The sequence below is a fragment of the Eretmochelys imbricata genome, chromosome 10 (assembly GCF_965152235.1).
Source record: "Eretmochelys imbricata isolate rEreImb1 chromosome 10, rEreImb1.hap1, whole genome shotgun sequence".
NCBI classification, from domain to species: domain Eukaryota; kingdom Metazoa; phylum Chordata; order Testudines; family Cheloniidae; genus Eretmochelys; species Eretmochelys imbricata.
The window spans coordinates 76,797,900-76,824,826 of record NC_135581.1 but is presented as its reverse complement, the minus strand read 5'-3'; the positions used below and the strand labels follow the sequence as shown (position 1 = coordinate 76,824,826).

Sequence of the window (26,927 nt, the reverse complement as noted above, 5' to 3'; positions counted from 1 at the left end):
GCGATGCTTGCCATAGGGAAGGCCTAGATACTTTAATTATTTTATTTTAAACAGAAACTTGGATTCCATGGGATTCTTTACTTGGGGACATGGGTTAACTTGCCCAAGTTGACTACATGTTGGCTACCTCATAGGCCAGCTTGGTCACTGTGGAGTACCTATATTTAACTCATTATCATAAAGCATCTGGGATTGGATACCCAAAGTATGCCAAGGAAATTGGTACTACGTGTCACAGCAACCTCATTTAGGGCCAGGTCTGACTCCTGCTGTGGTCCCTTCTGGCCTATGATTTGGGACAGGTTCTTACTGTGTTTTAGCTAGGGTTGGTTTTCTTTACAGAGGATAGATCTATCCATAGTTCTTAGTGCTGTTGAGAATTTTTTTTTAACCAGTGTGTGCACTTTAAATAAAGTTTTGGGGGAGCAGCAAACAATCCAGCAGCTTCAAAAGTTGCCCTAAGTGCAATGACAAGGTCTCCATCACAGAACATTACTTGGTTGTGCCATGTCCACTGAGTGCACTATGTATTTTAGGATGTTGCCTTAAGGCAAAGAAGCCCAAGTGAAATATTTTCTGGCTGCTCCTGAATCCTGATAATCCAGCTCACCATCTTGAGACCCACTTGTAATACTTCTGGGTTGAGTAACTGGGTATATGTGATCCTTCAATAGACTCCTCACCAGATTACTCTCATTGCAAATCATAGTCTGCCAGCAACATTCAAACATCTTCCTAGCATTCCGTGTTACCCTAGAAAACTGAACTGAAGGAGCAAGTGGAGGAAGTTTCCATGCATGGTGTAGAACCCCTTCAGTGCTTGACTCCAGTCCTGATACTGAAGTGATGTCACCCAGTGAAATCCGTCATCGCTTCACCTTCATGCTGGCAAACTTCAGCTGAGCTAGATATCTTGTTTGAAGCAGCCATGCTTTTCCACGTAGGCTAAGGAGATGAGGGGCCTCCTCAAATTAAAGCGTAAGTTTTACTTTTGCAATAAGTGTTCTGAGATCCAAGATACACTGGCTGATATCACACGTCCTGAGAGTTACATCCATAACAGCACTCATAACTGAATTGTTGGTGTCCTTCATGTAGTTTGGTGCACTGGGATCTTTGATGTGAGCCATGGCATAGGTGATGTCTAAACCCACACGTACCGCTATGGGGCTCAAGGACAGCTGTGGCTAGAGACGATGTTGTAAGAGGAACTGTATTGACTTTTGCAGAAGAACATTTTGAAGAACTGGAGGAGGCTATAGACACCTTGTGTCTCTGTGAGCACTGAAGAAAGTAGAAAGCCATCCACAGGTCTGAGCTTTTGATGGTTTTTTTTTGAGTCAGAGTGTGATTAATAGTATAGGGACAGATCTTATTTGAGTTTCTACAGCTAGAACTTCCCAAAGGAAATGTAGCTGGTAGGTACACATATCCACCCAGTACTCATTTGGCTGGTGAAAAGTATGGAATTGCCAGGCTGCTCAGAAGAAGGCAGACAGAAAATATCCAGTGCCCAGAATCACTCCCTGTTAATGCCCTATGGGGTCCCAATGCAGATTTGATCCGATTTAGATCGTAAACTCTTTTGGTCAGGGACTGTGCCTTTCTGCGTCTGGTGTGAACCGCCTAGCTCTCTTTTAAGCACTGTTTTTTTACTGGTTAACGATGGTTCTCCCTGCAGTGCCAAGTCACAGTTCAGTTTTCCTGTGAACTTGCCCACGGGTGTTGGAGCATTTTTGACAGGAGAGTTTACTTGTCGGCAGTTTAGAACTGCTCCCTTTCCCAGCTAAAGACCTCCATGGATAAACAAGACTTCACTTTCTGCTCATGGCCTTTTCCTAACAATGGAAGGAGGCAAAGGACAACAAATGAGGAAGACATCTGGAGATGCTCTCTCTCCACTTTCGAACTTGTCTAATGGGAGAATTTCGGCATTTTTAAATGTGATGTTTTCTATAGCGTACTGCAGTTCTGTAAGTCACAGAGCCTGTGTCGTAGGCAGAGTTTACTATCCCTGTTTAAACCCTGAGGAACAATAAGAGGGATTCCTTTGAAATGAGGAGTATTTGGTATTGCTGTTCCTCTGGCAACTGTGAGGGATTTTTTTTGAGAAATGTGCTTCAAACGTTATTAATAGTAATTTACTACAATGCATGACCCCCAGCTTCAGTGCTCTCCAGCCTTTTGATGGCAACGGTCTATCTACTTGGAGATTGGAACATAGTGTCGCAAGGGACTGCCTGGGTCATTGTTTTCAGCCTCCTGCTGTTGCAGATTACCCCGTCATATAATCCCATTAATAAACGTATGATGTGGCAATGAGGTCAGCATACCAGTGGAACCAGCATACCAGTCTGAACACAGTGGCTATGACATCACAGTGCCTACAAAACAAGGCAAACTGTCAGTGCTGGAATGTTAGAAACAATACTTCCTGCTGCCAAGGTGCTCCTCGTCTTGTTTTGCAAGTACGAGCCACGTTATTAGAGCGCGTTAGCATAATATGCGATGGCATTGGGCAAGTTCCAGTATGTTAAATCCACACGTTGTAAGACATTAATTACAGTGAGAGGGAATTAACATGACCACACTGGAACTTTTGCTTAATTTTTAATCCACTTGGACCTCCGGGGTTCGGAATTTTGATTTTTGGACTCCAACGTTGATGGATTTTCTATGTGCTTAAGCGAGACTGAGGGTGGTGGAAGCGAGCAGAGTTGGAAAGGAAATCCAATTATAAAGTCTCTGTAACCGAGATAACCTGGTGGCTGGGCACTTTGACAGTGTCTAGATAGGGCGACCATTTGTGCCAGATTGTTTGTTTTGATTTTTTTTTTTTTTTGGCGGCGGAAAGAAGGAGGATGCTCTTACTCTTTTATATGCAGCACCGTTTACCTTTTCACTTGGACATCTATAGATGTATTTTAAAAATACAGATAAAGCAACTGCAAAATGATTTGTTTTAATTGTGACACAGAGGGTAGAGATCCACATGTTGAAATTTCAGGGCAAGCCAGGGTACATTTGAAATTGCTGACTGGAAAAAAAAAATCCAGACATCTTGGAGGGGAATGGGGGTCACAGTTTCAGAGTAGCTTGATGAATCCCAGAATAGTTTGCTAGGCCCCAGGCAACTGGCTCCACACAGGCAAATCCCCTGCACACGAAGAGCCCCCTTGAAGTACGTGGGGCTCCATGCAGGTGCCAGGGTCCACCCATGCTGAGCCAGTTGGCCAGATTGGGGCATAAATTTGCCCGCTCCGTGGATGGAGCACTGGCTTCGTTCCTTAGTTTATTTAACAATAAGGATGTTAATACTATAAACAGAATGTTTTACATTTTCAAACATTAAGGGCTTCTCTAAACGAACACTTACTTCACGTTAAGCTAGGAAATAAATCTACTCAGCTTTGCACTAAGCCTCCCTGTGGACTCTGGTGCTGTGCACTGAAAGTTCCCAGGTGTGCTTTGAAATGGGGGTAGATCAGCGTGCACTAGGGAACTGCCAGTGCATGGCACCTTGGTCCCCATGGCCAGCTAGTCTGCGGCAGGCTAATGCGAGGTACATTTACTCCCCAGCTTTCCATGAAATAAGTGTTCATTTAGACCAGGCCTAAGAGATTGTCAAACACTTCTGTAAGGTAGGTAAGTCGTACCAGCAATTCTACACATGGGTAGAGGGCTGCATGGGGATTAGAACTCAGGAGCTGCTGGCTCCCAGTCTAGGCCCGGATTGAGAAACCACTTGACTTAAACACCATTTTAAATCCCTCCCTATTCAGGAAAGCACTTAAGAATGTGCATAAAATTAAGTGCATACTTGAATGCTTTCATGATTAGGGAAAGTTTAGGGTTTTGAAAACGTGATCCCCCCCCAAAAGTTCATGCAGTGGCTTCACTGTAGGAAGAAAAAACGATCCAGTCTCCATCTCTCTGTAGGTAGCCTGAATAACATTTACAACCAGATGAGATCTGAGTAACAAACAGGGCCTGATCTTGTTGTCGCTGCTCAGAAAAGTCTCTTCTGTGGTTTTGATTTTTTTGCCTGAGTAGGGAGTGTGGCATTTGTCCCAAAGTTATAAAAAGTTTAAAATACTTCATAATGTATTTCCCCGCTCACACCTTTTTTTTTTTTTTTTTTTTTTTGATGAGGTCTAGGCAAAGCAGTAGTACCCAGAGAAAGGGGTGGAATGTAATTCTGGGATCAATTAGAGTTCTGTGTTCTAACCTATAAATGAGGTGAACTATCTGAGTAGGAATGTGAAATCTGGAGATAGCAGTAAGGTAGTTTCCAGCACTATTTTTGTATTTCCTGAGGCTTGTGTCATTATATGCTGACTTATTACTATTTTCTTATATAAGATATGAAAACAACACAGGGAAATTGCTTTTCCATTCTATTTCCTGAAGTCTAAAACACACCATTATTTCATTTTTGCATTCAGATATCACTGACGTTTTAAATGCTGAAAGTCTGTATTAGCTACCATTTTTAAACATGTGTTTGTGTTTCTGAGATCTCTAGTTTCTATTTAATGTTCCTTAGGAATATATTTCCTTTCCTCCATTCTCCAGCAGATCTTTTTCCCTTGGCTACCCTTGTTAGAGCATATTGCTACGAGGGGTGTGTGTGTGTTTTTTAAAAGGACTTGTCTGTTTTATTGGGTGGGCTCTGCCCTCGATGGTAAACCTTGCTGGAGGGGGTGTGTGAAAAATTGTTCAGTGTGGTGAAGCCAAATTATGTGCCGTAGGGAAAATACATTTTATTTGTTCGAGAGTTGTAGCTGCTACTATCAACCATATGATCTGGGCTAAAATCGCACCACAGTTGCTCCTTTTATAATTCTGTATTTTTGTTGAATAATGCAATACATTTGTTTTTGGATTGAGCCAACCTTTTTATTTTTTTTTTGAGTGCAGGGGGGACGACCTTTTTGGTCATGGTTAGTTCCTCGTCTGCTTCTAGTTACCTTTTTTTCTTTTTGATGGTCTGGCATGTTGTTTGTTGCGTTTTGACAGGTGTACAATATGTTTCAACACCAGAGCCTCGGAATTAAAGTCAGCATTCGGGTGACCAAGCTAGTCCTCCTTCGAAACCGTCCCGTAAGTTCTTCAAAACTTTTATACAGCCGCTGTGGTCTGTCTTTAAAATCCCAAGTTAGGCTGGGGAGTAGCTGTTATAAAGATTCCCTAACATGGTTAGGGAATCAAAAACACAGTTCCCAATCCTATAAACCCTTTGGGCCTACTACTCCCAAAGAAGCTTGCTACTGTTACCAGCTGATGGCATTAGCTCTTTAGGTGAAGTGGTAGAGATCAGTGCTTTGGTGCTGAATTTCAGGCCCCAGGTTAAGGCCGTGATGATGCACATATAACCTTCACAAGTATAACTTGGAACTGTATGTTTGTCACTTAATGATTTGATGCTACATAGATATATGTATCCCCTAGTTTGACCAATCTTTGTTTAATTGAGTTCCTTTTTCTTTTCTAAAGGCAAAACTGTCCATTGGGCACCATGGAGAGAGGTCTTTGGAGAGTTTCTGTCACTGGCAAAATGAAGAGTATGGTGGAGCAAAGTATCTTGGCAATAATCAGGTTCCTGGTGCAAGAGATGATACCCCTCCTGTGGATGCTGCTGTCTTTGTTACCAGGTACAGTGGATGTGGTTTGCTCGTCCTGTTTATATGGGCCATTTGGTCAGCAAGTAATTCCAGCAGCCATTTCCCACTGTTGCTGATGTTTGTCCCTCATTCATGCTAACTTGGGTTGTATGGATAATAAGGAACAGAATGGAATGATTTGTCTTGATTTTTAAAAAAATGTAATTCTTTCAGTGGCAGTGAAAGGTCTTTCCTTTTTCGAATGCTACTGGACGACCTGTTAGTCCGTGCTTTCTCTACACAACTCAACAACAATAAAAGTGGCAGTTTGTGGGTATTCCATTTAGAACCAGCACTTATCTACTTGATCCACCCTGGCACTAAACCACCGTTAGAACTTGCTCTCTCCATTGGCGCATAGCACAGATTGTCCAGGGTCACCCTTTTGTGGCTCTATATAGTGATCAAATACACCATGCCAGTGTAAGGTTCAAGTCCAAGGGAAGTTACTCATATTGACCTATAGGACAGAATACTGCTATACCCGGCATTATTATCCATCCTTCTACTTTCTTTCTGTCTATAATGTGAATAGAAAAAATTCCGCATCTTCTATTTTTTAAGAAGACTGCAGTCGTGATTTTAAATTAAAGTATCGGTAGGGAAGAAGGATTTTGAATGTCAATAGAAAGCAAAGATTTAAGACAAAAAAAATTGAGGCTCTTCCTGTTCTGTATAGGTACAATAGTATCGATACTCTTTGGAAATGATTTCCCTATTTCCCAACACCTTGCTTCAATGCCCCATAATGCATTTGCTTGGAGAAAGTCTTTCTGTATCTTTGTACATCATGGATCCAGATATATGCAGAGATACTTCACCGAGGTCCATATATACGGGTGGCCACTTAATAGCAATAGCTCTCATGGAACTGATTTAGCCTAATGACCGTGAAAGGCAACGACAGCTAATAAATCAAGTTAGTAAATTCTCATAAAAGGGATGCACTTGGTGCGTGCCAAGAGATTAAGTAGTCTGTAGTTCTAAGTTCTAGTTGTTTGATGCAGAGTAGCAAAGTAAGGGTTAAAAGCAGAACTGCTCAAGATTAAACTCAGGGAGCATCGTTGTTGTTGTCTTATTCAGCACAGAATTTTATTTCACGTGTTTCCTAGACATTTATATAAATGGTTTCTCCTCCTCTTCTCTGTCTGCGCTTCCAGGAATTTATTAACAAGGGCCATTTAAAAACCATTTTCCTCCCCCTTAAATTTGCTTACACAGTTTGAACACAGTTGAGAATGAGTATTTTGAACTAGACTGCACAGCATTCATTGCATAGAGCTGCTGTCAGTGTGAGAGAATAGCCACCCCGGGTGTCTAAATGAACAGGATTCTATAGTATAAAAAACACGAATTGCTGACAGGGTGAAAACTTAGTCCCTCCCTAAAGCATTTTCTCTTGTTTCTATAGACATGTTGATGATGGTGATCATGGGATGCTAATGATTGTTAAATAAAAGTGGGCTACAGAATATCCAGTCAATGATTTCTGTGCCAGTGCACTGGGCTAGTAAAGTTCCCCAAAATGCACCTTTGTGTATGATTGTGCAGTTTCCTCTGGAGTTGGTGCAGGATCCCCCATCTGCTCTGTATTCAGTGCAGTCACTCAGGCCTTGATCCAGTAAAGCACCTAAGTATATGCTTAACTTTTTAAGCAGGGTGAGTCGTCTCTTTGAAGTCAATGGGAGTAATACACATCCTGCTTATAGTTAAACATGTGCTTGATTGGATCAGGGCCTAAATAAATACATACGATATTTTTTTAACTCTCATCTGTGCATCCAGTTGTGCTAATTTCCAGCACGAATCTTTTGATCCTGTGTGACACGGTGAGGCATGCAAATCACTCTGATGGGGTTTTAGGCACTGGCGGGGAGAAGCGGAGCATTTCATCTATGCCCTCTGCAGCTTATGAAATTAAATGCTTGGTGTCATGCTAAACGAGTTGGAGTCAGTCACTTGAAGAAAACTGTAGGGATCCTCTCTGGGCTAAATGGATTTGGAAGGTTTTGTAATAATAGCCGGAAAGCTACAACTGCCACTAGTTTGGATAATAAACTTGAAGAGCAGCTGATTTTGTGAGGAGGAAAATTGGGCACAGGACCACTGGTTTTCTTCAAAAGAACCACATCTATCCAGCACAGTAGGCCAGCAGCATGTGATTGGAGTGTTTTCCCATTCCCGCAGTTCTAACCCATTCCTGTTTGTGCAACATAAAGGATGCTGTGTTGTTTGGAAGGCCTCTGGTCCAGCAGTTCTTATTTGTATAGCAAGGAAACTAGGTGTTCTTCTCTTGGCTTTAGAAGCATGTGTGTGTGTGTCCCTGGATCCTCACCAGACTGTACAGATGGACCAGCCATGGAGGATATGGAAGCAACAGCATGTCCAGCAGAAATACCTGAGCCAGAAAAAGCAGAAGCTGGATTTTCAGCAGCTGCAGTTGCTTGAGAACTCAGAATCTTTAGGGTCAGCCTCCAAAGAGAACTCTGGTTCCAGCTTGCTGCCCGTGTTCACGAAAAGGAGCCATGAACATTTTGATTCTGGGAATTTACCTTTGCCCGATGAAGCAGAAAATAAGTGTTTTCCCCATTTGTACTTACTAGGAAGTGCTCCCGTAGAGAGGAAAATCCCTCCGATGGAATGGTGGGTGGCCACTTACAAACAAAGGCGGCCTTACACAACAACCAGGGGTCACCCGATGAAATGAATAGGCAGCAGGTTTAAAACAAATAAAAGGAAGTACTGTCAACCTGTGGAACTCGTTGCCAGGGGATGCTGTGAAGGGCCAAAGTATAACCGAGTTCCAAAAAGAATTAGATACGTTCCTGGAGGATAGGGCCATAAATAGCCATTAGTAAGGCTAAGATTATGTCACGGAGGTTGCGGAAGTCACGGAATTTGTGCTACCTCCGTGACATTGGGGGCCCCGCAGCAGCCCAGCCTCCATGGGCAGCAGGGGATAGCTGTGAGTGGCGGGAGCCCCACAACTAACTGGCTGCCGGTGCCACCGGCGAGTCCTGAGCTGCCGCTGCTGGCAGGGGTCCCCCTGCAGCAGCTCAGCTGCCACAAGCAGTTGGGGGGCCCCCCGCAGCTCCCAGCCAGCGGCAATGGTAGAGGGACCCGAGAGCTGCTCAGCGGCTGCGGGTGGGGGGCCCTCACAGCTCCCAGCCGCTGGCGGCAGCAGAGGGACCCTGGAACTGCTCAGCGGCCGGGGGCAAGCGGACGATGGGGGACTCCTCTGTCATTACAAGCCCTGCAAGGTGGCGGGGGACCCCTTCCAGCCACGGGGAAATGGGGTCCCTGCAGCTGCCAGCCGCTGCAGAGCGGGTGGGGGGAGAGCCAGGACCCTCCTTCCTCCCCAGTATGTCAGGGATGTTTTTAGTAAAAGTCAGGGACAGGTCCTGGCTTCTGTGACTTTCTGTTTCTTGCCTGCGACCTGTCCCTGAGTTGTACTAAAAATATCCATGATAAAATCGTAGCCTTGGCTATTAGCAAAGATGGTCAGGGAAGCAACCCCATGCTCTGGATGTCCCCAAGCTTCTGACTGCCTTGTGCTGGGACAGGACGACAGGGGATGGATCGCTCAAAATTAAAATTGCCCTGTTCTTTTCATTCCCTCTGACTTATCTGGCACTGGCCACGGTCGGAAGACAGGATACTGGGTAGATGGACCATTGGTCTGACCCAATATGGCCGTTCTTATGTTCTTGTATTCTTATACAAGTGGTCAGTATGCAGAACGGTTGGATGCAAGGTCTCAGAGCAGAAGGATGGGTTTCTTGGCTTTGTGTTTTGGGGGCCACTGAAGGTATTTTACTCACAGACCCAGCTGCAGAGTACTGCGGGGCAGATGAAATGTTAGGTTTCCTTTTATTGCTTCACTTAAGAGCACCACTATGACCAAAAGAGACCAGCCCCCTTAGAAGTGAGGGATTATAGAGATTGGTCATAGTCTGCAAATTGTGGTGAATTATTTACAAGACCATTAGTTTTATGGCCTGGTGGTAATTTCTCCTACTTGACTGAAACCACCAGACACCTTTCCCGGTAGAACCACAAAGCGCAAGTGGCAAGACTTGTGATGCATTATTTGCTAAGATAGCCAGTCTGGAGAGATTCATTTCTAGTGATGGCTCTCTGCCATCTACTAGTAGTTCAGCTATTTGTTGTGACAATAAAAGCATCTGTTTGATTTACCAGTTTATAGAACATAATAAGTCCTTAAATAAACCTCTGTCGAGCTGGCTCTGGGAACTCGGGAACTCAGGAACTCAGTGAAGAGCAAATGTCAAGATGTCGGACGCAGCGGTACTGCTCTGAAAAATGGAAAGCCCTGGCCAGGGCATGGTGGGGGCTTCTTCTTATTTTGGTTCTGCCTGGTTTTTAACCCATTGATGGCTGTAATCATGGCTCTTTTGCCATGAAATGTAAGCTTGGAAATATTCAGGGTAGGTTTTTTAATATGAAGGTTGACAGTTAATATTAATTATTTTCAATTGCTTTTTAATTTTTTTTTTAAACTAACTTGAGCTGGGATTTGTTTTCTTTAACAACTTGATCGAAGGAGAGTGAAGGGCCCAAGTCTCATTGAAATGGGTGTTCGGGATCTCACTCCATTATTTTCTTCTGAAAAATCCCATTCTTACATTTTTATTCCAGCAGGACATTCTCTTTACCCTTCCTCCTCCCCCCAAACACAAAATCCCACCTGTGGGCTGGGCACTTATAATCACACACTCACAATGTATGTGCATAACTTTTGCGCCCCTTCACCCTGGATTGAAAAGGCAGTTGGAGTAATGACAAGGCTGTTGCTTCGCTCAAATTGAACCCTTTGGTGTCTCTTAGCAGCTTTAATAGATTTCCCTGGCTCCTCATCTGTAAAGCAGAGCTGCTGGGAGAAGCTAGTACTCTTTGCCAAAGCGGGTTCCCAAGGGTGAGGCAAGGACAGTGGAGATGCTCTGATCCTTATTTGAATGTATGCAAACCTTATTTTAATTTTTTAAAAAATATTTGTGTTGTAACTTGGAGCATTCCACTTGGAGCATTCGCGATGGAGCATTCTTGTGATATTTTGATATTATTTAGATTAAAAGCTCCTGGGGGCAGTGGCCATCTCTTTGTTCTGTGTTTGTACATCATCTAGGACAGTCAGGTCTTAGTCTGACTTGGGCTTCTGGGTCTTACTGTGTCACAGACAGTAATGATGATGATCTGCTTCCTGTCCTGGTCAAACCCAGGAAGTACAGTGGGATGTGAATAAGGTGGGAAAACCGGTTGATCGAACTCTTTTGAACCTGGTTAAAGGCTGTTGGTTGCTTCAAGTCTTGGATGAAAATTCAGGCTGGCTCGTATTTTATTTGAGTCGGTTTGTCTACCTCTAACCTGAATATTTTGTTTACTTTTCCCCCTTCTGCTTCCTCCTTTTGTTTTATTTCTGGCTCTTTCCCTTTTCTTCTTTTCTGTGTCTGTGGAGCAAAAAAAAAAAAAAATATATATATATATATATATATATATATACACACACACAGAATGAAATAGATTGAAAGGGGGAGAATTTGAAAGAGAGCAGTTTTTACTGTGATTCCAACCAGGGGTCTGGGACCCACTGGGATGGGGGGGATGTGAGCAGGTTTTAGGGGGTCCCTCAAGCTGGGCCAGTGTTAGACTCGCTGGGGCCCAGGGCAGAAAGCAAAAGCCCCAGGCAGTTGCCCTGCTTGCTACCCACTAACGCTGGCCCTGGCTTTTTGTATGCAGTTGTTGTGGCACAGGTGGGCTCTGGAGTTTCTATAGCATGTCGGGGAGGTCTCAGTAAGAAAAAGATTGAGAACCTCTGATTCCGACACAACTTTGTTTTTCTAGGGCTCAGTCCTATATAACCATGTACAACGTCCGCTGATTTCTCCTCGCTTAGATTTAGATTATGCTGCAGGGTTGCATGACGACGACTTCTTTTGAGCAGTACTGTGTGAACGTGAGTGGCCCAATTTTAGTCTAGGCTATTGACAAACTTTGTCATAGAAACATGTGGTTTCCTACTTCCTAATGTGGCAGTTCTCTCTTGCATGTTCGATCTTAAGAAGCCTAGGTTTGGCTTTGGATGTAGTGAGTGGAACTATCAAAATAACTCTTGTCATCTTGAAAATAAGTCAGTGCTGTCATCATGTATAATACACAGCAGTTAAAAGACCTTGACTTTCCTGATAGCTGGGAATGTTTCAGAACTTTGGCTCATGGACCTCTGGTTTTCTCTAATCTGTTCTTGAGGCACAGCATACATCTGATTTGTGTTTTTGTTTTCTTTTTAGGACAGATTTCTGCGTACACAAAGACGAACCCTGTGACACAGTGGGTAAGTCAGTGCAATTAGGAGGAGTATGTTTTAAATGCCAGCTGTGTATTGAGATGATCAGCTCTCTGGACGATGCCTTTGACGCTTGGGTTTGTTCTCATGCTTCTGTTATTGTTATGAATGTGGCCATCATACAAACATGGATCATGCCTGGACTTAACAGCTGACAGATAATGCATACCAAGTGTCCTATATCTGCCCTTAATTGCCTACATAACATTCAGATCTAAATGGCAGTTACATTCCTGATGCCAGGCTTTGGCAAAGTGGGTATTTTTTTCTGCCTTTTTTCTCTGTCTAATCTCAATCTATTTATGGGACCCCTGCCATCACTAGAGTATTCTATTGCCTCCCAAGTATCAAAAAACAGAAACATCCGTAACGATGTGTGTCTTCCTCCTTTCCTGGCCTGTAGGGAAGGGTATGACAGAGAGAGAGAGAAAAGAAGGACCTTACTGAAGCAAAGCCAAATTAGAGATTGTCTTTCCCACCTCTAACTTCCAACTACATTTAATTGTGTCCCAGCCCTGGTTTTCCAATGGCAGGTACCACTACACCCCACACCTTACATATTCCGTAAGGCATCTCCGGCCCTCCAGTTTTTCTTTTATCGCCGCACTACCTGCTTTTGGAGGCCTAACTCAATATACTATCCATGATTATCATGTGATTTGTTTACAGATTTGCTTCAAAGTCCAGCTGCCTTTGCCCCAGTTTCTTCATTCCGAGTGAATTCTGGTTTTGTCATCCGTTCCAGCAGGTCTCAGACTGAGCTCAGTCTCTGGAAGTTGGGGACGACACCGTAGTTCGTGCTAACAGAGAGAAATAGCTGGGGAGGGTTGGCTTGGGGGAAGATAACTTTAAACATTCTTCAGTAGGAGGTCTGAGACTGTTGTGAAAATCACGTCTCAGAACACAGATTCTTCCGTATGTGTGGTGTGGAGAATAATCATAGGGGATAAAGGAAGTAAACATAATTGAAAAATATATACATTCTTCGTTCAAATATTAACAAGATCTGTGCCATATCTCCAGACTTTCCAGTGGGAATTCTTTACAATGTGCTTATTCTCTCCAAGACCAGTGGAAAACATCCTTCCGCTAAGGAAGTATTTAAGCTGAGTACCTGAGTCCGGATGTGGCTCCGGCACAGTACATGGTGATCTCTGCGCAAAAATAAAGCTGATGGAAGACACATGCTACTGCTTAACAAATGCTTACTGTGTTCAAATCTCTTTCCTTGTTTAAAGACTGCATTAATGAGGATCCATGTTCAGGAATTATCTTTCCACATACAGTCTGGCTGAGGAAATATGATGATGTCTTTTCTGTTCTTGCAATAGCTGCGTAGTTTCTCTCTCTCTGGCCCAATGGGATTCTTGTAGAGGTAGTGGAAGATAGGGTGGTAAATACCACATTTGTTTCCTATTCTTTCCAGTGCAGCATTTCCCAACCTGGTAGAAGTTGAGCACATATTCAAGAAAATAAAACCAGTCCTGCCCCCTCCGCATAATCATCTTAATCTATTTATCTTCCATGCCCCACTGGCTAGCTCTTCCTTCCTCGCCCTGCAGCGTATCCCAGACTTTGGGAAATGGTTGTGCAGATCTTTGTAATATGATGCATCTTCTCCTCTGTTACGTGCCATGGTGAACACTGAAATCATTAACAATGTTGACATTTAAAATGCCATCACTGGCATCCAAGTGAACGCCTAGTGAAATGAATGAGACAGTTTGGATCTCTGGGAGCTGCAGTTTCAGGCTCTCTGCAAACTCAGGTGGATACCTCAGCATTGAATTTTGTAGGTTTTCTTTGAAATGAGATCTAGTGAAAGCTAAGAAGTTAGAGAACAACTGAGGTATCTGTCTGCCCATCAGCCTGGCGTCCATTTATGCTCCCTACTTTGGGAAATGCCGCTCAAGTGGTAGGATGTGGAGCTGAAAGGGTGTGAGTCACTTCTCTGCCCATCTGTTCATCATCTGCCTTGATTAGGATTATCTGATTGAGTTATAACACAGTGGTGCAGTATGCATTTTGAGACTGCCATGGTTTGAGGAAGTATCATTTCTAAGGCAGAACTGATTTGATCGGTCTGAGTAAATTTTTCATCCTTGTACTGAAAGGGGTACATCCTAAACAATATGATGAAGTTTCTTGGTGGCTTGGCTGCCCCAAAGATTTTTGTTTATCTAGAGATCGCAATCTACCTTTTCTATAGATAAACTTGATCAATTAGTGATTTTTTTCCCCCTTGGCAGTTTATATAAGCTCCCTATCTCTCTCTTCACAAAAGGTGTGGTGGTTTAACCCTAAGATTTGTCTTTATTTGCGAAATTCACCCCAATGTAACCCGTGCATATCAGGGAAGTTACACGAGTAATTAAGTTGTCCTTGTGTTGTTTGTGTGTGGTGGATCAGGAGTCATTGCAGAGGAAGAATAAACTACGGTAATGTTCTTCTACTTCAATACAAGGCTCACCATTTCAAATAGCAGCATCTGTGTTCAATTCCTACGCAGTGATAGTGGCGATTCCACAGTTTCCCCTGCTGTTCAGAGTAGGAAGTAGTTGCTATGTCTCAGGCACCAGTATGCAAGAATTGTTGACTTTTTTAATGGCCACCGTTATGTGCATTGAAAGTATATTAAATGAAGTTATTACATTTTAGCTGATCTTGATATGGATATATTTGGATCTGTCTACATTGCATCTGGTTTTGTTTTCTAATTCTTATGTGATCAATCACAGTTATGTTTAAATGATGGTGTTCATGGCCGTTCCTGAAACAGGAGTCGCTGTGTGATGTTCCCTGGCCTGTGTTATGCTGCTGATGAGTCCAGGTGATCATCATGGTGCCGTTAGGCCTTAAGTTCTGTGAATCTATGAAAGCAGCTCAGTCACTGAGCAGACATCCCCTGCACCTGGCAACCCTGAGCCCGAGCAGATCCCTTCACCAGGCTTTTAGTGCTACGTTCTCATTCTCTTAGGGCTTGTCTACATGGTGGGGCGACCTGCTCCATAGGGGTGTGATTTCTAAAGCGCACTCATGCATTGTACCTTAATTGGTCCGTGTACACCTGGCTGGTGTGCTCTAAAGGTTCCTAGTGCACTTTAACATAGTATGGTTTCAAACAGGAAGCTGCCAGGGTCTGGGTGGGCTACCTAGTAGGTAGAGCAGGACCTTGCCTGGCAGTCGTGGCTACAGTTCAGCTCAATGGCAAGCGTAGATCCAGGAGTCCAGTACCGACCTGAGAGTGAAACGAGTCAGGGTTGAGGAGCCAAGCCAAAGGTCAGAGTCTGAGTCAGAATCAGGGCAGGGAGGCAAGGACTCAACTGAAGCAGGTCACGAAGCACAACCATTTGGAGAAGGGTTGTTGGGCCCAGCTGAGCTTGCTGGGTTGCCTAGCGATGAGGCTGGCAGCCGGTTGTGCTCCTGACAAGCACTACGTTGAAGCGCACTAGGCAAGCTTTAGTGCAAACCAGCAGCATATACACAGACCAATTAACGTGCAACCTGTTGGTGTGCTTCAGAAATCCCCCACTCCCGCCCCCATAGGGCACATTATCCCACCGTGTACCACCACTCACTTTTGTAATTTGGCTTTAAATTTAAAGAACAAGGTCTCAGCAGAAGCATGCATCATTTTTGCTTCTTCTCCCCCCCCCCCCAGTAATTTCAAAAGATTTGATTTGGTTGTTAAATTGCAGAATTAAGAAAAAAAATTGTAATTAGCTTTTCAGAGGCCATTTGCTCTTCTGCAGGGCTGGATTAACCCATCACTGGGCCCTAGGCAAACATACATTTCTGGGCCCCTAGCTTCTAATTTGAATAATAATACATTTCAGGGATATTACCTCCGTTACATGCCACTGCAGTTAATGCCCATCCCAGCCAGTTCACATCCTTGGAGAAGGAAGTGGTTTCTTTATCCAGTGCTCTCCTTAGCTCTACTGGGAATGGCTACATGAGTCTCAGTTCTGTGAGGACTATCTCTGCCCGCTCTTCCACTGGGGCGGATTTGTGTGCCAACTGAAAGAACTTCACTTGCTTCAGTGAGTGGCATGGCAGCCTGGCACAATGCCACTTAAATTTGGCTCGGCTGCCCAAATTTGAGTGGCGTTGTGACCCCGTGCACCAGGTCGCAACGCCACTCACTCATTTGAGTGAAGTTCTTTCAGTTGGCATCAGTAAAAACAACGCCCCAAAAATGAAAAAAGCACACCACCAGTGACCCATTTTCAGCCTCCCTCATGAATTTGGACTCAAGGCACCTGCCTAGTTTGCGTTAATCCGGCCCTGCCCTTCTGTCGTTAAAAGACATTTACATAAGTACACAGTAGTGATAGTCTTGGAATAGATCATTGGTCCATCTAGCCTAATGTACATCATACTATCTTGTGTATGATATTGGCCAGTATTTCATAATGCACTACCATGTTATGTATAAGGGAAGAGGCTTCTTTCTGCTGTCGAGTGGCAATCAGTTAATGCCCTGAAGCATGGGGATTGATGCTACTGATGCAGAGAGAGTAGGGAGTTCAGAGTCTGGACACCTGATTTCTCTTCCCAGCTCTGACCCTGACTCACTGTGTGACCTTTGGCAAGGTCACTTAACCACTGAATGCCTCAGTTTATCTCTGTTAAATGAGGATTTTAATCCACACCCCACAGGAGATCATGTGTCTTAATCAATTAACATATAAAATGCTATAATATCCCTGGCTATAAGGGACAGCACAAGCCCAAAGTCTAATGTTGCCCAGGTATGTTTAAGGGCGTATGTAAAGAGTGCATACTGTTATATAAAGTACTACGTTTGCTACAATAAGTAGGCACAGCAGTAAGAAGAAAAGGAGGACTTGTGGCACCATAGAGACTAACAAATTTATTTGAGCATAAGCTTTCGTGAGCTACAGCTCACTGCATCGGATGCAGTGTTGATAACAATGGCTTATGAGTAGTAACTCCTTAATTTCTGTACTTTTGTGGCTGCCGTGGAAGTAGAATTGCTGATTGTGGGAGGATTGGGGCCCATACAGTTGTTTGACAGTAGGTCTGTGCAATTTAAATAAGTTACTAGAGGGCCCCATTTGAGCTTGAGGAGATCCAAATATTATCCCTAATGAAAAAACTTCCTGGAACTTCTGCCTGCCATGCAGATGCAGAGAAAAAGAAAGCAGCAGCAGGAAGTTTGTATTTATATTCTGGCAGAGGCTTGTCGCTCACGCCAATTGCTCGGGGGACCGAGTTCAAGTTTTCTTGGCCCAGCTGCCATGGTAGTGTTGAAGGTTACATAATGGCTGAAATGAGCTCAAAAGTGGTGAAAATGTGGAGGTATTATGGCTTTGTGGGATGATACCCTGAGGCTGAATCCCTTTTATTTTGGAAGTAGCCTGTCGCAGCTCACTACCCATAGCTGGCCTAAGAACAGATGGCTTTTAAAAGGAGGAGGGAAAAAATAATAAACCCACATGCAAGACAATTCCATTAATAATGTTTCAACAGCGTGGCCGGTAGGACTTCCAGCACCCTCTGGGATTGAAGCAGAGGAGGTTTGCGTTATACAACACAGCCTTCCCTGTTGACACAAACCACTTCAGCAGTTTGCAGGCTGCTGCATCTCTTGTGATGTGACTTTAAGCAGGTCTACTGTTTCCTGCAAAAAAAAATCTCCGTTCCAGCTGAGCTGCCTTCAAGCCAGCCAAACTGAGAGTTCAACGTCTAGCTATTAATATCAGACTGACGCTTGGAGCCCTGCGCGTTGTCAGAATCCAACCTCTCTGTGACATAAGCAGATTGAGAATGCCCCTTTCGTTGGATATTTCCATCGCTCAGTGCCAAATAAGCCGCTTTATGGTTAGTTCGGAATGAGCCTGACTATTTCAGACTTAAAGCTTTGCCTTGACTCCGCACTGTGCGCGTCACCCCGGATCCAAGCCGAAGCTTCCATTGACTCAGTTAATAATAAAAAGTGAGGGCAAAGGAGAAGCATGAAATGGAAAATAAGAGTCTTGCTTAAATCTCCTTAATTATCCTGATTGAAAATGTCTTTACCTCCAGCTCGGTCACGTGTCTCCCCCAGCCCCTCTGTGGCTTGGTTCTGGAGAGGGGAGCGTTGTATGTGCTCTGTCCTAACACCCATCTTTCTCCAGCTCTTGTTGACAGTGAGGCAGTGTGGCCTGATGGATCAGGCACTGGAGTGGGACTCTGGAGACTGGGGTTTCATTCCTGGCTCCAGTACTGGCCTGCCAAGAGACCACTTCCCCTGTTTGTGCCTCAGTTTCCCTCTCTGTACAATGGAGATAATAATCCTCAGCTCCTTTGTAAAGTGCTTAAGGAACAGTATGAAAAATGCTATATATGTGCTAGATGGTATTGTTCTGTGGAGGCTTCGTGTTCCCTCTCCTGATAGCACCACTCCTTAGGAGAAGTTTTCTGTTCCCACACCCGTCTGCTTGCTTGTGTGTGTGTGTGTGTGTGTGTGTGTGTGTGTATATATATATGTGTGTGTGTGTGTGTGGTCGGTCTCCTTGGGGTCCCCACTAGCACACAGTTCAGGACTATGCCTGGATGATGCAAAGACGATGCTGATACATGTCTTTGATTAGGCAGAGTCCTTGCATTAAACCTCAGATAGTTGGTACTTGCATTTCTTGCATCATCCTTGACGGTTTGCTGGTTCAATTAGGTTCTGCATCTTCTCCCTTACCCACAGCAAATGACAGTTCTGAGCTTGCTGCTACCTCTTTTGCATTTTGTGTTTCTGGAGCTTCCTTTTTACTTGGTACTGATTCTAACCCCCTAACTCTCCCATCGGAATCTCTCATCAGGTATGATTAATCCCCTAGGAGTGGGAAAGATCTATTTGGTATGGCATGAGTGGAAAAGAAAAGGCATCCTCACATTAAAAGATCTTTTCGATAATTGTTCAAGTTGAGAATTTCTGCAAATTCCGGGCAGGGTGGTGGTAATTTGATGGCAGAATAAACAGAAATACCTGCACCTTAAAACAACCCACTAGAGAAGTGATGCCTGTCTTTAGATGTTGTCTTGTTGCCATTTAAATCAAACACACTATATAGTAAGCCCAAAATAAAGGGTCTCCTGAAAGGGACTATGTCAGGTTGATTAAGGCTTGTAAAAAACATGGGGCTTCATTCTCCTCTGCCATCTCTCTTTTTTTAGTTGGTTGTGACTGTGTAAAGCACTTTGTCAGTGAAAATCCCAGGATTCAGGGCAATGAGGAATCACGCTGGTTTTACTGAACTGACGTGAGCAGCTGTGCAATTCAGTTCAAACTTTTCCTTTTGATTTAAATATTCCCTCTGCAATGTTTGCAACCTAAACAATACAGAATGGTGCTCGTGTTCAATATTCTCCCACTACCATCGCCACCACCATTGGGTTTTTTTGTTTGTTTGCATGCCACATCTTATGTGGGAAGACCTTTCACTCCTGCTCATCAGGCATCAATCTCTCCCCTTCCAAATCCCTCCTAAAATCTTACTACTTTCATGCCAAGTGAGTTTAATACAAGATTACAGACATTTTAACGAAAACATGGAGATATGCACAGACCCCGACCAAGTACCATTTGATCCTCCTGCTGTGACCTTTGTCCTTTCTCACCTTGTTCTCTTGCTCACTCCACTTCGTGTTACACTTATTTGTAGCTTCATCTTTATGATTTCAGTGGGGCTTCTTACATGTTGTAAAGCTAAACCACATGTGCAGCTGTTTACAGGATCATGTCTTAAGTCACTAGCTATTTGGGCCAGGGACTTTGGGTGAAATCCTCGCTTCCTTGAAGTCCGGGTGTGTTGCCATTGACTTCATTTGGGTCAGGATTTTAGCTCTTCTATTTTTGTTTGTTCTGTGATGCACCCAGCATGCTTTTGGCTGCTGTAAAATTAAGTGGCCAAGGTTTTGATAAAGTGACTAGATGCCTCTATTTTTGGGTGTCTGAGATACCTTCAAAGGGCCTGATTTCCAGAGGATGCTCAGTACTTTCTGAAGCTCAGTCAGTCCCCTTCAAGGTATCGCAGTTTGGGCACCCAAAACCATTGATTTGCTTTTGAAAATCTTGTTCAGTAATGGTACTTAAAGGCCGGAAAGTGAAACTAACTAGAAAAAAAAGTGAAACTGACTAGTCTGTTTTCACTAAGACAAGAGAAATGCAAAAATTAAACAAAAATAACCTAGCTGCTGGTATACTGGTATAGCTCTCTTTCCAGACTGTAAAAGTAGAAAAGAAGTCAGGTATGCCAGACGAAACAAACTGCATATTTACTATCAAATACCTCAGCCCTTTTCACTGATTTATGTGTAAATGTAACTTGTTGAGTAGAGGGCTGACTTTATTTTGCAGGGACCTTGTTTTCTCTTTACTGCTGTGGAAATTGGAGTGTTTGGATTTTATTTATTTTTTTAAATTTGTCTTGCAGCTCAGTAGTCTTGTTTAGTTTTGTCTTCAATGGTGTATGTGTCTGTATCACACCTTCTACCTTCATTTTTCTCTCTGGCCCTTTGGGATGTATGCCGTGGATTCATTTGGATCAGCGCTCGAGTCCTTAATAAAGAAGTGCTGGAATGCAGTTCCAATGCTTCCAGAGGGCCAGAACAGCATTCCTGCTCCCAAAAAAGTGCTGGAACGGTGTTCCAAAGCATTCCAGCGTGACTCAAGCCCTGATTTGGATAAAGAGACACTTGCTGCTACCGCACGTACCAGTGCGCGGCCGCTCTTGCTTGAGAGTGTCGTTCAGCAGCACTGCGGTCGATTTCTGTGTAAACCCAGTCAGGCAAGCAGTTGGATGTGTAAGGTGAAGTATATATGCTCGTCTCCCAGGGTTCTTTTTCTTTCCTGGAACAGGCAGTTTGTGTACTTTGGATTCACCTGCCGGACAGTTAGAATTTGTGAATTTTAGTTTTGGCTCCGGGTTAGTTCCCTGAATGGATTAATATTTTGATTAGAGCTGACTTCTAGAACATTGCCTGAGCACCATGACTTCACTGACGGCTGCATTCCATTTCATCACAATATATAGAAACCTGCTGTTTATCTCTGAAAGCCGTCAGTTGCATATGCAGTCAGACAAGCTGAAGGCAGAGCCTAATTGATGTCCAGCTAGCACATCATGCCAAACAAATGTCAGGAAGAGCTCTGGAATCACTCCCAGCTACTGTATGTGTGAAGCTGAGAAGTCTTTGAGGCAGATGTGAGTAGAATAACTTCAGTACATTAGGCCTGAAGGCAGAGCATTCCAGGGAATGGATTATAACTACAGACTTTTATCTGCGTTTTGGTGTTTTGTATCATTTTATGCCATTTGTCTCCAAAGTCAATTTCCATGTTCACGGAGATTGGTCATTGGTCACGGAGACTGGTGTTTTTTAAATGCTGCCTGCTATGGATGGAATTCACCAACCCCTTGTGGCTCTACCCTCATTAATTTCCTTCCTTAAGGTTTGCTCCCTTCTGGGATGCTCATAAGAAGTAAATTAATAACATTTAAAAACTAAAAGGCTGTGCCTTCCTCTGGATTTCCTAGTGTGTCCTGTGTGCACTGTTCCTCTTTTGTGTTGTTAGCCTTTGAAAACAGGGATGTGTTCATTTTATACAGTTCCACGCACTCTGTTAGTGCTTCATAAATAATCCAACATTTGTCAGCAGTATAAAAGACCATAGAGGCCCCAAATGAGATCCTGGCCCCTTTCTGCTATGCGCTGTACAGACAGAGTAAAAGAGAGTTCCCTGCCTTGAAGAGCTTACAATTGAAATAGACAAAGGGTAGAAGAGAAAAACGAGGCATGTAGAGGTGAAGTGATTTGCCCAAGGGGATGCTGCAGGTCAGTGACAGAGCTAGGAGTAGAACTCTCATATCCTGACTTCCATTAGAGACCCTGCCTTCCCAATAGAAATAACACCTGTTTTTAAAAAAAATCTAAATATTGTTTCACTTTATGCTGGTTAGAAATAGAAAAGCTTTCTTGAGTGACATGAACTGCTGATTAGTAATGTCCTCTCAGTCCCTGCATAATGCAGCACAGATCTCACAAAACAGGTTCTTCAGTTCAACACGTTAATGATTCAGTTCCCCAGCAGGTCAAAGCCTTACGTCTGTCCCTTCCCACCCCTCGTCTTTACGTACATCTTTATTTTCATGGTTCACCCTGTCAATCAGCCATAAGCTGAAGGCATCATTTGCTGTTTAAGAAGAACGATGCATTTATATTTGAAAATCATCTGAGTTTTTTTCCTCTCATGTCAGACATACGTGGTTCTTATCCAGCTGACTGCTTTTTGATGTCTTTATCCTTTGCTGGCTTGAAAACATTTCAGGTATCTTCTGTTGTTTTATATGCCCTGTAGCTTTAAAAAAAACAAAACCCAAGCTGTGTAAAAACATGTGTATGTAGCAGTGTAATAAGATATGGACATTTCTATGGTTCTGTGATTGCATTCATCTTAACACTTGCCCCACTGGATAATCAAATAGAAGCATTTCAAGTTGCACACATGATATGTAATAGTAACAGAAGGAAATGAAGTACAATTGCAAATTGTACTTGTACATTTGTTTTGTCTTATAGCTGCCAAGATAAATACGTTTTTGAGATTAAGGTTAAAGTAAAGGAGAGATGAGACTTCATCAGTGATATACCAGGAAAAATAGGTTAGCATGACAAGAAAAAGAAAAAAGGATTATTATACACCTGATATAGGTTGGTGGGGAAAACTGCCCAGGAAAATGAGCCCAGAACTGGAGTAAACTGATCTTTATTTTTTAACCTTTGGTGTAATACACATGATATGATCACATTTGAAAGGCTTATATCTTAGTGTGGGAGGGAGAATTTCAAAGGCACCCCATTGACTTGCAATGGGAGTTGGGTGCCTAACTGTATTCTCTGTCGTTGAAAATCTCTCCCTTGTTTGTCAACCTATTGAACTTGCTTTTAATATGAAGGGTACTACAGTCCATGGCTTTGTCACCATTACAAGTTAAGAAACTTTAAACCACTTCCAACCGCCATGATTCCGAGTATAATGTGATCACCAGATAGGATCAGGAAGAAGTAAGTTGAGTGGTATAGTATTGCATCATTCGGTATATTCTGATTTTTTCCTCACCTTCCCCATAGCACTGTGCATAAGCCATGGTCAGAGAGCGATGGTTTCCTATCAGCTTTTAAGCAAAACTCATCCATTTCATTTGTAAATTTGGCTTCTTGCAGAGGTGATTCAGCTATGAGCAAGTATGGCATATTCTATTCCAGCTCTTTCAATAGAATTGTAAGGATAAACTTTTCAAAAAATGGTTGCTTCACAGCAGGTATAATTCGGTGTTTGCTGGAGTTCATGAGTGGGATAACACCTTAGGTTGGAGGGCTAAGGCTATGAACAATTTTGTCTTTTTTTACATTTATTTTTGATTTTGTGATCTGGACCAACATTGATATCTGTGAATGCAGCTTATATACGTATAATAGAGAGAGCTAAGATATCTAAGAAATTCCAGGAAATTAGATTCACCACCTATTAGATTCACCACTTTGAATTAGACTCCCAAGATCTGTCAATGTGGGTGCAGGAGTCTTTCTCCACTTGTCTTATTTCAGGTTCACAGCCTTATGAGGTGTAGCTCTTGGTCTGAAGCAGGTTAGCTAGTCTTTTAACTTTACAATAGGATAATTGATGTGTGTTGATTTTTAAAGAAAGCAAGCCCCCCTCAACCCATCAGCTGTCTTTCTCCTTACTTTTTCTTTCAGTGCGGTTTCAGAAATACTAAGGACCTTTGTGTTTTGCTTAGCTTGGAATTAGCCTTGTGTTTGTACTTTAGTTTGTGGTCATGAGCAGTCAGCAGGTTCAAAACACGTGTTGGCTTTGTGCGGTTGCCCCGTTGGTGTCATATAGTTTTGTTCAGCCACTTTGACTGATCTGTTTGCACTAAGTCTCCCTGTGCCCATAGTTAGACTGCTGTGTACATGTTAACATTCTGCTGAGCAACTGTTTTAGTAACGTAATCCACCGAGCCCTTGTGCATACAGTAAAATTAGCACGGTAGTAAACAGGTATTATGTTGCAGCTACTTAAAATAATGGCTTTTTCTTTTGGTCCCGGTCTGTGTGGAAAAACCATACAGACCCATATATTCACTTTTAGGTTAAAGATCTGCTGTAAAAACTACAATCAACCTTTGTTTTTCTGATGTGACAGGAAAGCTAAGAGATGGAAGTTAGATTTTCTTTAGCATTTACATTTAAACAGGATGCTAATCCATTATATGTTATCATTCTTTCACTATTGCTGATCTCTGAGAACTTTTTGAGAGGCAGTAATTGCATGGTTTTGTGTGCTTCTTAATATCTGGCATGGGTCTGTTCTCATGAACATGTTTTGTGTGAAAAATCTTCAAACTATTGGTTTCAGAGTAGCAGCCGTGTTAGTCTATATCCGCAAAAAGAAAAGGAGGACTTGTGGCACCTTAGAGACTAACCAATTTATTTGAGCATAATGCTTTCGTGAGCTACAGCTCACTTCATCGGATGCTTACAAAGCACTTTACATCATCAAGGAACTTGAGAAACTTTAATCCCTACATCCCACCTGTGAAATAGCATTTTAGAGTTCTTTTGGCCAGATATACATGGCATTCAGCTAAGCAATTGGTGCTGCGGGTAATGCTTTTATGTGCCATGAATGTTTTGCAGTCAAGTCCAAAGCTGTTCTTGTATTTTCACTAGAATCCACAAAGAAGTTGAAAGTCACAAGTCTGTGAGGTCTAAGGCCCCGGTTCAGCAGAGCACATGAGCACACATTTAAGTCCAGCCGTATTCAGTACGGTGCTTAAGTGTTGTCCTTAATAGAAATGCTTTCCTGAATATGGGTTTAAGGACCCATAAACGAGACAGGTTGTCTAGGACTATTTGAAGTCAGTCAGTATGTTGGAACTGTGAGCACTGGAATAAGCCTGCCTGTTGTGAACATTTGCTCTGGGCTGCTGGTTTCGTGAAGTTGCAATCTTTCTTCTTTAGAAGAATAGAGCTGCGTGCAGCGTTCTATTTATGTTTGGGGCCAAGTCAGTGTTTGGGTAAGCATCTCACTCAACATCAAATGGAGAATGCAGTCAAGAAATAGCCAGCTGAGTCGTTTGAAGTGTGTAACGAGTGTAATTCTGTTCTTTCTTACCGTGGTTTAACAGTGGTGCCAATCCATTGTCTTCATAGGAGCCATTCATGATTCACACAGATGCAAGTCAGCTCAGAATCAGTGTCCATATAATATGTATCCTTGATCAGATGTAGTCTGCTGTTTTCAACTAGTCCATGTACAGTATTCAAGGCTGGGAGCTTACAGGAGAGGGACAGCTGTGTCTTCCTTTCAAAGAGGATAAGTTGCCTTCCCACCCCCTAAGTCCAATAACTAATAACATTTCAGCCTCTCCTCTCTGCTCTGGTGCTGTTTTCCTTTTTCTCTGGAATTCTTCATTCTGCCCCATCTAGTCTCTGCACATGGTTTGCTCTCTCACTTAGCACCTCCCCATTTCCCTCTCAAGAGCAGAACGCAGAAATGCAGCACTCAGCACAATCCTCTTGCACGTTTGCACTTTCTCAGCAACTCTGGTAATACCTGTTTGAAACGGATGAATGGGAGCTGATCCTTTGAGGGGACTATCTCAGAGCTCTCTGTATCTTGCAGAACTGGGTCCTAAATTTGTGTGTCTAGTTAGTTTCAAACGGCTGCAGTTGGTACCATCAGGGAAGCACTGTGATGCAGGGGCACACCTATAATTGCACTTATGGTTAATTCTATGGGATTTTCTTGTCTGGGTGACTGACTTTAAAACAAACCAACCAACCATGAGGCCTTGGAAGAGGGGGACATTTCCACAATCCTGTGCTCAGTTTAAACCCCTGTGAGAGAGAACCATGTGCTCACAGCAGGTGTCAAAACTGTATCTATTCCTGATTGCTTTGCTGTCTTTCTCTTCTCACAGTGGACAGATTTCCTATGTTGAGTCCTTGGGTAGGTGGTGCCAGGGGAGTAAGTGGTATTTGGAGGATCAGACGGTGATCATTTTTATCATTTATTTTGGCTCATGTGGGCTGTAATAATTTTGATTTATGTCAGTGGAGCTCAGTTCATCAGTTGCCACAGGATCCCAAGTGGTGGTCTTGAGTTCTGCAAAGGTAGCTTTGGGCCATCAATGCTTGAGACGTTGTGAGGGTTCATGCTTCCTGGGAGGTATCTGGTATTCTTATAAGGCCTGAATTGTGCAGGATTGTTGGAAGTGCTGAATGCTTCTTTGGGCTAGTTAAGTTCAGAAACATAAAAACTCTTTTAAATAATACTATGAATGTCCTTAAACATCCATCAGTGTAATAGCATCATTCATATTCGTATTCTGGTCGTGACTAGAGTCACCAGATGAGATGAGAGCCCCATCATGATAGGAGCTGTTCAAACACATAGTAAGAGATGGTTCCTGCCATGAAGAGCTTTCAGTCTAAATAGACAAGACTGCCAAAGAAGACACCCCAAAGACTAATAGACAAGACGGCCCAAAGAGAGGAAGGAGAGGTATAGAGAGGGGAGGTGATTTGCCCAAGATCACACATCAGGTCAGTGACAGATTCAGACGCTCCTGAGTTGGAGTCCTGTTCCCTATCTGTTGTGCCGTTGTGTAAAGGGAGGGAAACACAATATCTGATCCAAATAGCACTAAACTTTGGGATATATGACTGTAATGAACTACCACCCAGGGTTGTTAATAGGAATGGATCTCAGGACTTTCACCGTCAAAAGCACGTTTCTCCATGATTTGCGGTAGCTGTAATAGGTCTTATCCTTGATGTGGACCATCCATTAGAGTAAGACCCACAACACTCAACTAGTGTGTTATACAAAA

At 43.1% G+C, this 26,927-nt stretch overlaps 1 protein-coding gene across 1 annotated transcript in view; it reads left to right on the top strand.

Moving 5' to 3' along the window:
• ADAMTS17 (ADAM metallopeptidase with thrombospondin type 1 motif 17) overlaps positions 1 to 26,927 on the top strand; it is a 251,846-nt gene that overhangs the window by 42,340 nt on the left and 182,579 nt on the right. The window contains exons 5-7 of the mRNA XM_077828766.1: positions 5,020 to 5,103; positions 5,497 to 5,654; positions 11,972 to 12,015. Coding sequence (XP_077684892.1) covers positions 5,020 to 5,103; positions 5,497 to 5,654; positions 11,972 to 12,015 — 286 coding nt within the window. The remainder of the gene's footprint in view (positions 1 to 5,019; positions 5,104 to 5,496; positions 5,655 to 11,971; positions 12,016 to 26,927) is intronic.